The sequence below is a fragment of the Vulpes vulpes genome, chromosome 10, assembly GCF_048418805.1.
Source record: "Vulpes vulpes isolate BD-2025 chromosome 10, VulVul3, whole genome shotgun sequence".
NCBI lineage: Eukaryota > Metazoa > Chordata > Mammalia > Carnivora > Canidae > Vulpes > Vulpes vulpes.
In genome coordinates this window covers 85,750,261-85,766,510 of record NC_132789.1, presented here as the reverse complement: position 1 = coordinate 85,766,510, position 16,250 = coordinate 85,750,261, and the positions used below count along the sequence as shown (strand labels likewise).

The window sequence follows — 16,250 nt, the reverse complement described above, 5'->3', positions numbered from 1 at the left end:
ACATAGGCAGAGAAAAAAGCAGGCTCACTGGAAGGAGCCTGATGGAGAACTTGATTCCAGGATCCTGGGATCATGACCTGAGCCAAAGGCAAACCCTCAGCCACTGAGCCACCCCCGGCACCCCAAGACAATGCTTTTAACCACTATACCTACCATCTTATGTCCTTCTCTGAATGGAGGCATCTGAGCACAAATGAGTTCTGGGCTTTGTTTTTTGACACTTTGTGTAACATACTATGAGGTACCACTTTTGTCTAATTTCTCTGGCTTGAGTGGATCAAAGAATTCTCTTGGTTCCTCTTAGCTTAACTGGTTCAGATTGAAACAGTCACAGAAAATTTTAATTATTAAAGAGCACTAAAGAAAAAGAAGAATGAGTCCAGAGATGCTACGTACCCAGCTGACACAGGCCTAGTACAACTTGGCATGAACTGGCCTTACTAAAAAGGCCTCTGGGCTCCCCAAGTTCTGACTGTAGTGGGCAGTCTGAGGTCAAGGTAAAGCCTGGAGTGTCCTGAAGGCGGCTGGTTTCTAGCCTGCAGAACTGCCTCCTCCCCAGGTGACCATCACTACCCAGTGGTCTTGCCCTAGGAAAACCAGATTCCCTAAATCCATACAAAAGCAAAACCAAGTTCTAACACCTAGGGCCTAGGTTTTGGGGAAATGACCCAATAGAGACCTCCTAAGTAGCCCTAGCAACTCATTTTATGAATTTTTGGTCGACTATATTGTTTTAATCATCTGTTTAACAGACTGGCATTGCTTTCACACTGTGTCCTTGGGAGTTAGTAATGGCGATAAGCATGGGCTCTGTTTTCAAATCCCATTATGCTACTATACTCATAAAGGAGCTTCCATGCCAGGCTGAGCATGTAACATTATCTCATATCCAGGTACTCATATGCTTATTGAGCCTGGACTACACTGCCTCGTTTATATACTCAGTTCCATTGCTGGCCTCCAAAGAAAACCAAGAACCCTATCTCTCATGAACTTTGCCATTTTACTAAAGCTTTTTGGGGTTAGATAGAAGTGTTGGGCACTTCTCTCTACTCTCCTTCATCCAGCCTCTCCCCAACCCCAGGACTGCCTCTCCTTTTTCCCCCGGAGCACTGCCCACCCCCAATTCCATTTCTAACATCTCAACCCATTTTTACTCAGAGCACTTATGTATATCTAAACCCAGATATTCAGTATCTGGCAAGCCACCCCCAGCACTCACCCTCCTAAAAGACTCACACAGCATAGCTTTTCCATCATAACCATACAAGCTTCCTCCTGAGAGGTCTGTGCTGCACTCACTGAACCAGACCCACCAGTGATGGGGGGGAAGAGTCAGAGGTTAGAGACAGAGACCCAGAAAGGGTCAGAGATCCCAAGTGGCCAATGAGACCCTGAACAAGTCACTTCACATCTCTGAACTTCATCTATAAAATGAAAACTAACCACAGATCTGAGATGACTTTCACATTGTAGGTTTCACATAACTAGCAAAACCAAAAAATTATAATCAAAGTACAACTAACTCTCATCCTAACACTCCTTTCAGTTTTAGATTTAAAGACTTCTGATTGCTTGGTTGCCACCCTATTTCTTACATTCCCATCTTGCAAAAATTATTCACAAACTGATGACAGCTTTCCTTCCTCTCTTGGCTTTGGTCCAGTCTCTCAAAGAGCATGATCTTTTTTTTTTTTTTTTTTTAAGATTTTATTTATTTATTCATGAGAGACACACACACACAGAGAGAGAGGCAGAGACACAGGCTGAGGGAGAAGGGGGCTCCAAGCAGGAAGCCTGACGTGGGACTCGATCCCGGGTTTCCAGGATCACACCCTGGGCTGAAGGCGGCAGTAAACCGCTGAGCCACCTGGGTTGCCTGAGCATGATCTTTTATAAATGTGTATGAATGGAGCAGAAAGGTCTTCCTCAAAGAGTATTATGGGGAAAACTATGAATACCCTTTTTTTTTGTGGAGAGGCGACTTGCTTCTGTATTTCTCATATCTTTTTCAATGAGCAAACAAAAAAAGCCACAGACACTCTGTGGTCAGAGATTAAGCATCACAGTAGGACTCTGTTTTCATCTCTAGTTCTTCCAACATCCCCACCAAAACCCTAAAATGATTCCCAAAACTGGCACAAAGAGGGGAAAACTGTATTTGAATATCAGATTCTGCCTCCTTTTGACTTAACTTTACCTAATTCCCTATTAGGTAAAACCTAGATAGTTAAATAAATAAATAATCTAGCAAAAGCTGTGTCCTGGTACACAGACAGGAATGTCAAGTCCTGCACATGCTGTCCTGGCTCGGTTTGCTTGCTTTTGTCAATGCTGATTCTCTGGAAAAAGATTATCTATTCCCAAAGCCATTAAAGCATCTACCCAGGATAAATAGTTCCTGCCTATGAAAAACAGTCCTCCATTGTCAGACATTCCCTCTTAATTGATCTTAATAAGCCATTGTAAATGAAGGGGAAGAAAAAAGCAGAGCACTAACACATAGTAATTATCTGTAATTCTCCATTTGTAATGTCACTGAATAGAGAAAATAATGCAAATGTGGACAGATGCTGACTGCAGCTTACACTGCCATCAAAATTAGGGTTATTTTGTACAGTAAGTAACATGACTAAGCTGCAGTAGCTCAAAGGCAGGTCTTCATCCCCAAGACAACATCCAATACCACGGATTGCTGGGAGCAGTTACCAGATGCAGTTTCCATAAGGCATGACCCATGAGGATAGGCCCCAGTTTGGCATCGTGGCCTAGAAGTTGATCAGTGTGGCAGAGACTCATTTAGCTGCTAATGTTTAATGCGAATATTAGCTTTAAAGTGAGAAGAAAAATACTCTCCTGCTTCCTAAGTAGGTTTTTTTTTTTTTTTTTGCCAATTTAAAAGAACTATAATCCTAGCATTTTAGAGGTTATTTAAAAACAAATGTTCTTATTAGACAGATGATAGAAGACCCAGAGGAGGTTTTACAGCTGTGAGTAAAGCCCACAGGCCTCAAGCTGGTGGAAGACAAAGTGAGTTTTGGATGGTAGGGGGTAGGGTCATGGAAAAGTTAGGTAGAAGCTAGACGGAGCAGTGGAAGGAGCAAAGGGAGGCTGAGTTCTAAGTCCTTGAGGGGAGAATGATAGAGACAGGCCCCGGAGGCAAGGACAGTGATAAATATGTGACGCATTAAAAGCCCGGGGGCACAACATTCTGACCTGGTGGTTCTAAGACCCTGGGACTAACAGACCAGGAGCTTCTGGTGCGGAGCAAGCCTCCCCTCTTTCACCTCTGCCTCAGGGTAACCTTAGATGTATTATAATGCATTTGCATTGCAGGTACTGCCCAGCCCTGTGGACAAAAGCCACCATGACGGTTCTGGTCACAAATTCCCTGTGGGAGGAGTCTTCCCAAAGATTGGACGCAGCCTCCACTGAAGACCACCCACCACACTGCACATACTCAAACCAGAAAGATTCAATAATACCCAATCCCAAAACAACCTAGGGATGGGTTCCACCTTCCAGAACCTGCCCACTCTCCTACCTTGAGAGTGTACTTTCACCTTAATAAGCTGCTCGGTGCTTGCTACTTTCTTCTGGCTGTCTTTATTCTGAGCACAGATCCCCGTGTGTATCTTTGCACAGGGAATCCAAAAACGAAGACCTCCCCATTCACACAGGGCAGACTCTCTCACCAGTAACAGAAAGACCGCTACTCTTCATTTTTCTGAAACTCTCATCTTCTATCTTGACCAGTAACCAACATTACTCTTCTTTACCTTTTAGGTATCAATGAGTAATCCTGAGCACTTATCCAGCGGCCTTGTGACAGATGCTGGGATTACTCGACCATTTCCAATACACTCAGCATAATGAAACAACTTTATCTAATGTCTCAGCAATAAAATTTATCATGTTTTTAAAATTCCATGAATTACCACTCCAGAAGTACAAGGGATCTCGTGAAAGTTTGTGTGCATGTGTGTGGGGTGGGTGTGCACTCTGAGCATTAAACGGCACCAACTAATTAAGGCACAACAATTAAAAGGAACAATCTTGGGCTCACAGCTGCAGACGGGCTAGAAAGAATGATGGGAACAAAGGTTACCCACCAATAACGAAGACAGATGTGAATGAAATTCCAGGGAAGCAAGGGATTTAGGTACCTGCCAGAGGCCCTGCCTACCCTCGGGGACCTACCTTGGTGGGACCTGGCTGTGGCTAACTGGAAAGTTTGTGTGGGGTTCACCCTAAGGTTAACAGTTACCAGCACTAGGAGCCACTTGCTTGTACTTTAACACATGATGAAACTGAAATTAGAAAAGAAGTGAATGAACTTGAATCATTTTTACTTTAGTTCTCTTGAAAGTTACTCAGATTAAAAATAATGCACCTCCTCACTGTCTATTTGAGGTGCAATAAACTGAGGGAGGGAGAGCTGAAAATACTTCATTGATTAGTGATTTTTAATTTGTATAACCTTTTTTTTGTTTTTGACAGTTTAGAATTCCATTAAAATCGTATTATAAACTGACCGAAGCGAGGTTAGTACCTCAAAAATGCCTGGTTCTTTTGATAAAGATAAAAAGCTTCCAGCACTTGGAAGTAGGTGAGAGCTATGTATGCTCTACTCCCAAACTTACTACCCACCTCAGTCCAGTGTCTTGTCTGCCAATATACATAAGGAAGCAGACACAAAAACAGACAAGCTGTCCTTCTCCTGAAGGAATTCCTCTTTTTGATCTGCCACTTAACATGAGAATCATGCAGGTTCGTTTTGAATGTTCACGCAACATTCTCGGGGCAGGACAGACAAGCCTAGAGTCAGGTGGAGAATAATGAACCCTTCAAGTGGGGGGTCCATGATCCTCACTGTTCTGAGGGTACCAGGATGCTGCGCTCACAGGTTCTCATTCCTCACTCACCCAGGGGGTGGTGGGGTTCTTACAATCCATTTTACTAATTGAAAAAGATAGTTCACATCTTTAGAGTCAAGAAAACCCACTCAGACACAATATCTGAAGCATTTAGGCAACCAACTTTGGAGAATGTATTCCTAATGAAGACATTTCCAATGTCACCAAAATGCCAAGAGACTAAGTTAATTGGCACATGCATACGCAGCACTATATATATATACATCAGTATTCTTAGAGTACATTACCATGCAGATAATCTGATTGTTTCTACAAAAGGAAACTTTCACTCTTTAATCTCAATTATTTCCTGCTGTTTCACCAGGCGAATTTTCTCTTATCCATTTAAATTATTGAAAGCTACTAAATGAAATTAATGTTGAAGTTTTGCAAATTTGGTTTCATTCATCATTTTTCTCCCTCTGTATTAGACAAAATATCTATTAAACAAAAAAAACGGTCTATTAAACCAACCGCTGATCATGTTAAGTTACCGTTTATATGTTTAGGACATCACAGTCAAAACCTAAGATTCCTAAGATTTATTTCTAACTTCTCACCAAAATGAACATGTCTTTTTGTGTTAACTACATATGTGCATAAGTACCATACTAGTATTTTGTCCTGTTTTAGACTTTCGCAAAGTCAAATTAGGTCAGTAGTATTAAAATCAGGATTCAAATTGAAATTTTTAGAAGATTTATAGTGTTCACCAAGGCTTTCCCATTGCAAATCATTTTGATAATAATGGGAAAACTGCTACTTGTTTTACTTTACCCCAACATGTTCAACCCTAACCACCACCTTATCTTCCTGTTTTAGAGATGGGAACACTTGAGCTCAGAAGAGTTAAGTGAACTGACCCAGATTACAAAATGAAAAAGGATACAGGATTCAAAGGCAGGTCTTCCCAGCTCCAAGTCCTAAACTCTTTCCTTTATCATTTGTAATTGCACCCAAACCCTTGGACGAATTAAACTACCAAACTATGCATCTCAAAATAACAAAATCACACAAACATGCCATATATCCTATTTCATACCTTTAATCCTCTGAAACTTCCTGGGCTAGTTGGAGAAGAACTAGAGGATTTCGTTGATTTGGGAGTTGACAGCTGGCTGCTGGGAGTTCCATTAACTGACCAGGGGCAGAGACAACAAAGGAGACAGAGGTCATTAAAACCCCAAAACAATCAGATTGTGCAAAAACACTAAGCACATGCACGACATAGTTCCAATGAAGCTTTGATTCATTTAAAGCTCAAAGCAGATGGCAAATCAGTGAAAGGCCAAAATAATGTGTCCCCTTGCATTACAAAGTACCAGACAAATAAAGGAGTGAAACTAGAATTGTTTTTCAGTAATAGTTTTCCAACAGTGACATAAACAAATATATAAGACATTATGGTAGAGATGTGAATGAGAATTTGTCCATACAGCCCGCCTGGCAACAAGGGCAGAGAAATGAAACGGCTGGTATGTTTGTAGCCCTTTATTATGAAGCTGTAACTTCCAATATCCTCTCGGTATATACCAACCTTCACCCAGAGGTTTTACAGCTCTCCCAAATCAATTTCACCATAATCCAAACATATTTTCTAAGTATATTCTTAATGGAAAGGGAAAATTACTGCTCATTTTTCTTGCAACACCTGCTTATCTGTTTGAAGGCCATAAAGACACTCTTCAACTTTCTTTTAATCTAGTCCTTTTTATTTCCTTCTATTTTCTTGTCTTCACAGTTTAATTTCTCCCATTTTTTAGCAGATCTTGATTTTTTAAAATAGAATCCCTTCCAAACTTCTACACACTTCCTAGGTTGAAGGCTCAATTCAGAGCATAGCTAGGAAAAGTATGACCACTGTTGTATAGAAGGGAAGGTAAATTTGCGGGTTTTATTTGAGAGAATGCTGGTCAAACACTTCAGCATGACTCATGCTTATTCCTAATTGGATCATCTGGATCTGTTTCTGCTGTAATTTCACAAACTTGTTAATTAACACTTAGGACTTATAGTTGTTTTGCTAAGACGTATTTGCAATCTCTTTTATCACTAATCTTCGATGCTTTACCCAAAGATGCAAACTGTCACTCTTATCTATGGAAAGAAAAGCAAAGTCCGTCTTTTTCTTTTCTTTTTAAATATGAGGAAGTAGACAACTATTATTTTAAATGAAGCTATCAATATAAAAAGCAAAATGCAGAGGTAAAAGTTCCAAATGGGTGACTTAAAAATGTGAGCACCAGACCTTGAGTGGAGGCAAAAGTCCTCAATCAATAAGTATTTGTGATTAGATGAATCATCTATAAACCGGGATATTTGGGACTATAAAATCAAGCTTATTTATTGCATTACTCATTTTAAATTGGGTAAGGATGAGAACATTTTCTAGTCACTTTTAACTTACCAAACTTTAATTTTTCTAATTTAAAACCACTCATGCATAAGTTACCTATAATTACCATGATCAGTTACCTATAATTTCTCAACAAATGTATGTGCATATTTAGAGCACAAGTACAACGCAAGGAACTGTGCAATTAGAAACTGTTTAGAATGTTCAACAGTCCTGATTATTTCTCAATTAAGTTACATTTCGATGTTTCTTTTAAAAATTCTCTTTAAATAAAGGGAATTGGTGGCAGGAATTCACATAAAATAGAAGTTACTATGGGCAATGAACTAGTCAAACTGCTGTGAGCTGAGGCTGAATTTTCTCCCTTTTTTTGGCTTATTCCATACAGAAACCTGTATAGGTCACCAGTCTCTGTAAGTATTGTTGTCATTCACAGATATTCAGACACTACACTGATATCAGAGGCTACCTTGGAATAGTGACAGGAGAAAAAACAATTCTTGCAAATGGTGATCCTGACAGAAGACACAACTCCCTGAAAACACACCCCCTCCTAAACATAGTTTCTTCACAAAACTCACTGCTAGGGATTTTACTGCTGTCAGCAACGACATGTCCATATTTTCCTCCAAATAATCTCTGCCTAAAGGGATACAAAGTCACATTTGGGCTTCTAAGTTCCCCAGAGCATTTGGAAAATTGTAAAAAAAAAAAAAAAAGTTCCTTAATGAGTAGTCCTTAATTTCATTTATTTGCACATTTCTCCAGAGTCATAGGCAGGTAAGTGGGACCAAGGACCGTCTCACAGAGTCAGCTCCTCTCAGACTGCTGCCACCAACTGGTAGGTGTGCAATAACCAGCCAGCACCTTTGTCATGCTACTACTATTCCTTCACCACCCCCCTGATTTTCTCTCCCAAAATAAGGCTATTCTCCATTCCTCCCCTCAACTGTAATGTAAGAAATAAACTTGGGGCTTGTTTGCTTGTTTATTCTGAATATTTTCTATCTTGGCAGACTCTGAAAGATTCACAAGCTAGAAACCTAAAGGGAGAATTTTTAGGACTCAAATTATGGTAACATTTACCTGCTCATGTCATCCAGCTGAATTTCTATGTGTTTATTACACACTATTTAGCCCTTTGGATAGAGTTTTGTTGAGGAATTCAGTTAACCAGAAGGCCATTTATGGGCACATTTCTTTCCCAAGACTGAAAAAGTATAATGTTACATCTACACAGTTACTAGCTCTGTTTGAAATTCCACTTTGTCCCACAGAATGTTCTAAATGTTAACAGGTATGCCACAGCTAGAGGTCTGTAAAAGAGCATTGTACTTGTGAGTACAAGTGGCTTTTAATAATACATATTTCTCAGTTTTCTATAACTGCATGATGTGGTGAACATACTTTTGAGTTTAATCTCTCATAAAGAAGCTGTTTGCCCCCTGAAACATGATTTAAACATCTCAGAACTTTTACTTACAAGTTTAAGATCTACTCTACTATCTCAAATGCAAATATGCTACCGAAATATTAAGATTTCTTGAATCAATTTTTAAGCATTCAAAAATTCAATTTAAAAAGATTTGAATAAATATATATACAAACATAATGGTGTGCAAGACAAATGTGGCTATGAAACATACTTTTAGTTTCGTATATATTGGATTCATTATATCTCATTTTTTAATCGCTCTCCTCACTTCCATTTATTTTACTGATATGATAAACACATGTAAACCTATGGCTAAAATGAAAGTTAAGAACCTGACAAAAATCCACATTTACTATTGGATAAGCTCAGGTAATTGTATTTATGCAAATTTCATGTTATATTAGCTTTCCTAGTGTTTGAGATACTTTATAGAAAGCATGATTTGAAATAAGCTTCACAGCACAGAGATGATTTCAGTTAAAAAATATTCATACTGTCAATATTTTTAGAAAGAGTGTTGGGCCTATTAGCTGTAGGGTGGGGAAGAAGGTAAAAAACAGAAGGGGAGGAAGGTAAGAACAGAAAAGTTTAATTCTATGGCTATTTGCATATCACCAATGAACTTTAGCCTTTGTCAATAACAGAATATTTTCCAAAATTAACTCCAAGATAGACCCGTTGAGGTGGTATGCCTCCTTGATCACTTCGTACAGAAGAGAGGCAATCGGCAATCTTCTGACAGTGACTGGTTCTCTGATAAAGAAAGGAGGCTGAGGCATCCTGTGCACCATGGAGCCCTCTACAGCGCACAGATGTACCCCGGTACAAGCCAGATACGTTCATGGAAATGGAGCAAAAGGAAACAGAAATGTGGCAAAAGACAAAAACAAAAACCCAGCAGAGCGACAAAGCCATCCTAATCGTGGCTCACCTGGGGATCTGGTTGCAGAGTAGGCACTGGAGTGATGGCCACCCCTCTTTACTGTGCACATTCAGTGAATACAAAGAGGAGACAGTAAGGAGAGCAGTTATTCAGCAGGTCGGAGTAGTATACAAAAAAAAGGGTAAACAATTCGACCTAAGGAAAGTGGGGTGAGGGGTGAGTGCTGAAGGGGAAGCAGTGAAAAGTACAATGTCCAAAAAACTCAGCCTTTTATAGGGTCTGATGCTTGAAACAGTTTTTATTGATACTACTTTTACATGTTCTAGATCTCCTACATGTAAAATCATGGTTTTTCACAATCCTTTCCTTAGTAGGAAGGGGTATCAGCAAAATTACTTATAATTACTATTAAACGAAACTTATAGAAATAACACATCAAGATATTTACAGGTGTTTTTAGCTTTTCAAAAGGTGTCCCCCAAACAGTCAAAGTGATGACAAATCTGCAGGGCTAGAACCTGAAAAAAACTTAATTACAGGTAAGTGAGACCTTAAATAAGCACTAATTTCTGATAATAATCACTACAGCTATTAAATTGCTTAAAGAAGGAAAAGCCTGTGAAACTTATCAAGTAAATCCATTCTGTGTCACATGTGTATATGTATGTTTTAAACCTGTAAGAGAAGAACATCCACAATCAAATAGCACAAAGTTAAAAATACAGTACGCTGTGGTCCAAATATGAAACACTTCTACTTATGTACCAGAAAATTCTAGGTGTAGACTCTTCTTGAGAAAATGTGTCAGAATAAAACAAGTGTCTCAGCAGATTTATAACAACTTTGAGAAACAGGCTTAAATTTTTTATTTTAAAAATCATGTCATTTACATGTTTTAGAACCTGGCTGCATATATAAACATGGGAAAGGCTACTAGTTACAATAATTAAAGAAACTGAAGGAGAACGACTAACTACCTGAAGCTGGTGATTTGCTGCGTCGGGAAGGCCCAGGGCTTTTAGATCCAGAATGCTTAACAGCTGAGGACCGAGAATAAGATGACTTCAAGACACGACATTCTAGAAAGGAAGGAAAGGGTATTAATAAAATCTAGTTTAAAACTAATCAATGGAAGATTAAATGTGAATCTAGTTTACTGCCTAGAACGATTACCTGATCATTTTCTGTTACTGTTAAACAACTTTAATATACAAAGCAACTGTCCCAAAAGTACACCTGAGGTTATCCTTCTTAGTCGTTAGACTAGGCATCTTGCAGACCATCTTATTGTTCTAGTGAAGTTCCTACGGAACACAGAAATCCCCATGTCTTAACTTGATCACACACACATAGAGCCTAATCTAAACATAGGCAACTTCCTTTTTTAGTCAGTATTGACAGCAAAAGGCTACAATTTTTTTCTCTCCAAACTGTCTGATGATCTTAGTATCAGGTATGGGACTCTTTACTGTCTTATTTTCCACTTTCCCTAAGTATGGAGCATCAAAAATGAGGAAGCTAGCTTTAAACAATAACTTCAGTTTTTCCATAAATCACTAAATAAAACAGCATTTGGAGTACTCAAACTAATTGCAGCTAAAATAATCACTGCTAATTTGAATAATTAAGAACGTGGGTTTTGGAATCATGAAGATTTTGAACGAATCATGGATTTGATTTTGTTAACTGTTAACTGGGGGGCCTCAGGTTCTAAGCCTCAGTTATCTTCTCTATGAAATTGGGTTGAGAATAAAACCTGTTTCGTAGGCTTGTTATAAGGATTAAATTAGATAACATATTGTCTGTCATTTACGTTAAAATACTTCAATTTATGCAGTAAGATTACAATGTGGATTGATTTTAATCTATTCCTCAGGGAAATAAATTAACATGTGAAGTCCACTAATCAGGACAATACACACCAGGGGGGCTAGTTAGCATTTGAAAGACCCTAATCAAAATCTTACACGGAAGGGGCTGTAGCAACTTCAGTTTTAGTTAATTAGCATTGTGGATGTTAAACAGAAGTGTGTGTGTGTGTGTGAGAGAGAGAGAGAGAGAGAGAGAGAGAGAGAGAGTGTGTGTGTGTGTGTGTGTGTGTGTGTGTGTGTAGAAACAATCGTAAAGGCACGGCCACTTTCATAAGCACAGGTATAAATCTAGAGAACCAACAACTAGAGCTTAGTTTTAGGGCTCAGTCAGTCCTGAAGCCAGTTCTTGAAGGAGGATTCTGTTACTTGGCTAAAATGCGTTTAGCATTTTAATGACTCTTTAATGCAAGATGTCAGAATCTTAAAAGGATAGAAAGTTAGGACTTTGTTAAGATTAAAAGACAAGTTAAATAACCGGTTAGAAACACATAACTTTTCCTCTGAATAAACAACAGCAGTGGCAGAATTAGGTCTAATTCTATGACCTGCTGGTGGTGGTATGAAAACGTTCCCAACAACAATAACGAGAGCAATAGCACATACAACAGGCACTCTTCTAACAGCTTTATATGTATATTGACTCATTTAATCCTCACAAAATCTTACGATTTTGAAAAAGCCAAATATCCCCAGTTCGCAGAAGGTTAATAATTGGCAACTGAGAGGGAAGAGATCAGTAGCCTTCATCCACCTTTCACTCTTGGAGCCCATCAATAGCTAACAACAAAAACCAGGAATGATAAAACTAGCTTACGTAAGTTTACAACATACACATAAAACATGGAGTACATACATAGTATGTGCTCAATAAACATTTTGTTTTTGTTAGCCAAATTAACGTTACAACCTAGGAGATAGCATCATGTTTCAGTGTCTCCACTTTCCAATCTACTAATATTGATTGACATCAAAGGAATTATGAAATGAGATTAAGCTAAAATCAAGAGAGATGTCAAATACAGATGATAATGTAAATGTACATTTCAGTCAACCTCCACCATCCATGAGAACAGGGGAGAGCATCAGCACACATGATACGAAAGGACATTCTCTGCAATCCTTTCCAGTAGTATAACCAGGTTAAAGCAGGGCCAGCCCAAAGAACATAAAATGGTACAGAAACCCTCAATGAAATTTGGCAGCAGTGAAAAAAATGAAACAAAATGAAAAGTACAGATAAACGAGCCCGAAGCACAAAGAAGATAAATCATCCCCAGGATAACTGACATAGTATGACAGAGAAGAATTATACAAAGAAGGTTGGTACCACAAAATATCTCATCTTGAATTTTAACATGTTTCTGGATCACAGTATTCATTTCATGACATGTTTCTCTAGTTCTGGACGGTCAGAATCACTACAACTGGAAAGGGTCTACCGTCAGGCTAATTTTGAAAAGCCAACTTTCCTCATTCATGAAATAAAAGAGTGAGACTGTATCTTTTACATCACTCTCCTATGTGAAATGTTATGTCTGTATATAGATTTTACCACATTTGAGGAGGAAGTTGACTTTACTATCAGCTAAAATAATCACTATTACTACAATAAGTTTAAATTAATTCAAGACAAAGAGTAAAGCCATTTTCCCAGAATCAGAACACTTGAAATCACTGCAGTAATTGCTAAAAAAGTTGAAAACTCCATACATCGGAGAAAGGGATTTTTCTTATTCCATCAATGAAAAAAGCTTCATTTTTTTTTCCTGCACATATGAACAAGGCATGTTGGTTTCTTTTTTAAAGCTGCTAACAATGAGGTAAAAAGAAATCTAAGGCAAATGCTATTAACAATTTAGTTATTATCCTTTTATCTATCTCATTATGCACACAGAAAATGTATAACTAACCATTTCAGATTCAATAAAACCCATATACTTAAGGTGGCACAGCCAGCCACTGTTCTGAAACAGGGCAGGAAATGCACTTCAGAGGCAACACAATGCAGTACAAACATAACTTGTTTTAGTCTAAAAATGAAAGCTATTTGAATTAGGTTGTTTTTAACAGCTAGGCCAATGTTTTCATTTTATTTTCTGCCTTCATTAGTTCAAAAAGAGTACCACCAATGTCATCCTTTCTTCAACAGGCCAGACCACTTAACATTGCCAACTGACTAAGCCCCAAGCCTCTGCTTCAGGGGTATTATCAAGATGGTCAAAAAACTGCCTTACCACTGTGATCCAGGACAAAGTCATCTTGGGCATAACGAAATTTTTCAGGTCCACAAGCAATAAAAACATCATCATCACCAAAAAAGTCTTGCAGACAAGTAACCTAAAGAGAAAAAAAAAAAAATCACATCTAAGAGATAAATTAAAAATGTTAGAATTAGAAACATTATAAGTGAAATAAAAAGTCAACAAAATTCATTATATTTGCAAGCCTCACCTATAATACTGTATTGGAATGAAAAGCAATTTAATATCACACTACATTTCCAAGCACTCTACTCTTCACAAAGGACTTCCACACACTTTTCCCTGACCTGAGAACAACAGAACAAGGAGTTCATAGCTGGCATCAATATTTCTGTTCCTAAACAGAGTTGAGGACATATATGCAAGGTAGAGTGATGTTTTCCATGACGCCCAATTAAGGGGTGGCAGGGCTGAGGCTGATGGAGGTCTCTGCTCTCAGTCTAATTTCTTCATTTCTGCCCTTCCTCACTCTCCCCCTTCCCAGCTGGGCCACCCTGGACATGACTTCTCTGTACCTCTGGTACAGTGCACCTTAGGTTGCTTTGGGGGGTAATACATGAAAACTGCTTGAAATAGTGCTGGGCATCTAAGGGCTCAATGTATCAACACTCATCTCCATCAACATTATCATTAAGATCAGAGGAAGTTTTGGGGCCCTTCCAAAGACCTGTACCTAAATGTATACTCAATCTCAGATTCCTTTTTCAGCCCTTCCCCCCAATCTACCAACACAAACACTGTATCAGTCTCAGATGCCACAGAAACTGGACCCACTGCAGCAATCACATTCATCCACTCATCCCAGTGATTATGAGAAATATCCTCCTGGATTTTGGACACTTTTCCCCATTTTTCAATTGGCTATATGATTTTCTCTTTTTTTAAAACACTCTTTTCCTAATAATAATTATAAAGTTTTGAGAAATCACTCCTCTAGTACCTAGAAGGATTTGAGCAAGGAAATATTGGTATTTTGACTAGGGAATAAATGCCAAACAATTAAGTTGATTATATGGAATAAAAGTATTTAACACATATAAGGACTATAATAGATTTTTTTTTAATTTTTTTTTTTCCTGCAGTTCAATTTAGATCTTCCTAATCAATCTTCTAATGATTCCACCTGTCAATAGAAGTTTGGCTTTCCAAACATTGTATCCATAAGATGTTTTCCATCCTTTGATTCAGATTCTAGCACATAAACATATATTTGGTTAAATAGTTAACCAAATTATATAACTATCAAATAGGTTCAGATTTGCCCCAAACACTCTCAAGGAATGGTAGGTATAAAATGAACGAGTGACACAACTGATTTAAACAAACATGTATTTTGACTCAGGACCCTGACATACCTCACAAAATAGTAAACAACTCTTGTCTCCACTTATTCAACAAATTTGTACTGAGCATTTATTATGTGCCAGGCACCATTCTAGGTGCTATAGAAATATTAGCAAAGAAATTTTAAAAAAGAAACAAAACCCCTACCTTTACGGAGCAAGTGTGAAATGCAGCACAATAAAAATGTGTAAGTAAATATAAAAAGGTGGTAAGTGCTATGGAGAAAGATAAAGCAAAGACGAGAATAGTGAATGTGTAGAATGGGTGGTCAGAGGACGCCTCATGCAAAGGTGACATTTGGACAAAACCTTAATAGAGATCAAGGAACAAGCATGTGGGGAAAGTGTTCTAGGCAGAAAGCACAGAATATGGGAAAACCCTGTGAAGAGATCAGGCTGGGCATGTTCTTGAAAAAACAGTCCTGGAATACAGTAAAAGAGGGGGAAGAATGGATGATACACGGAAGGGGAGGTAGAGAGATGACATAGGGCCCTGTCAGCCATTGGTAAGGACGTGGGCTTTACTCTGAGATGGAAAACCAGTAGAGGCTTCAGAGCAGAAGACCATCACAGTGTGACTTCCCTTTTAACAGGATCACATATGCTCGGATTAGACTGGAAAGGGGCAAGGATGGAAAGCATCGTTAAAGGCTATTGCTAATCAGGCAAGAGGTTAGAGTGGTTTGTGCAAAAGTGTTGGGAGTAGAAGTAGTGAGAGGGGGCTACACTACTCCTTTGGATATGGGAATATGAAAGGAGAGAGAAGACTATGATGGCTCAGGGGTTTGGGCTTGAGCCATTAAGGGGATGATGTCATTAACTCTGACAGGAGAAAATATAAGATAATGGACAAGTTTAGTGGTAGAAAGGGGCTCATAAGTTCAGATTTGGAACATTAACTGTGAAATGCCTATTAAACCCCCAGGTGGAGGTGCTGGATGGAAAGTTGGACACAGACAAATCTGAATGTCACAGGAGAGATCTGGGCAAGAGACGTAAATTCGGGACTCCCCAGCATATGGATATTTAAAATCCTGAGATGAATTATGGCAATGAATGCACATAAGGAAAAGATCTAAAGCCTGAATTCTGAAGCATAGTAACATTACAAAGTCAAGCTGAAAAAGAAAAACCAGCAAAGAAGATTGAGAAGGAGCAGCCGGTACAGAAGGAAGAAAAACAAAA

At 38.6% G+C, this 16,250-nt stretch overlaps 1 protein-coding gene across 10 annotated transcripts in view; it reads right to left on the bottom strand.

Moving 5' to 3' along the window:
- Nucleotides 1-16,250, bottom strand: part of DCLK2 (doublecortin like kinase 2) — a 149,607-nt gene that overhangs the window by 42,289 nt on the left and 91,068 nt on the right. For 5 of the 10 annotated variants that reach the window (XM_072724806.1, XM_072724807.1, XM_026016643.2 and 2 more), the window contains exons 3-6: nt 13,696-13,798; nt 10,568-10,669; nt 9,639-9,689; nt 5,959-6,053 (exon numbers count right to left, since the gene is read on the bottom strand). In XM_072724806.1, coding sequence (XP_072580907.1) covers nt 5,959-6,053; nt 9,639-9,689; nt 10,568-10,669; nt 13,696-13,798 — 351 coding nt within the window. Of the gene's footprint in view, nt 1-5,958; nt 6,054-9,638; nt 9,690-9,870; nt 10,266-10,567; nt 10,670-13,695; nt 13,799-16,250 lie in introns of those variants that run through there. The other 5 variants (XM_072724808.1, XM_072724809.1, XM_026016639.2 and 2 more) reach the window with 2 other exon arrangements.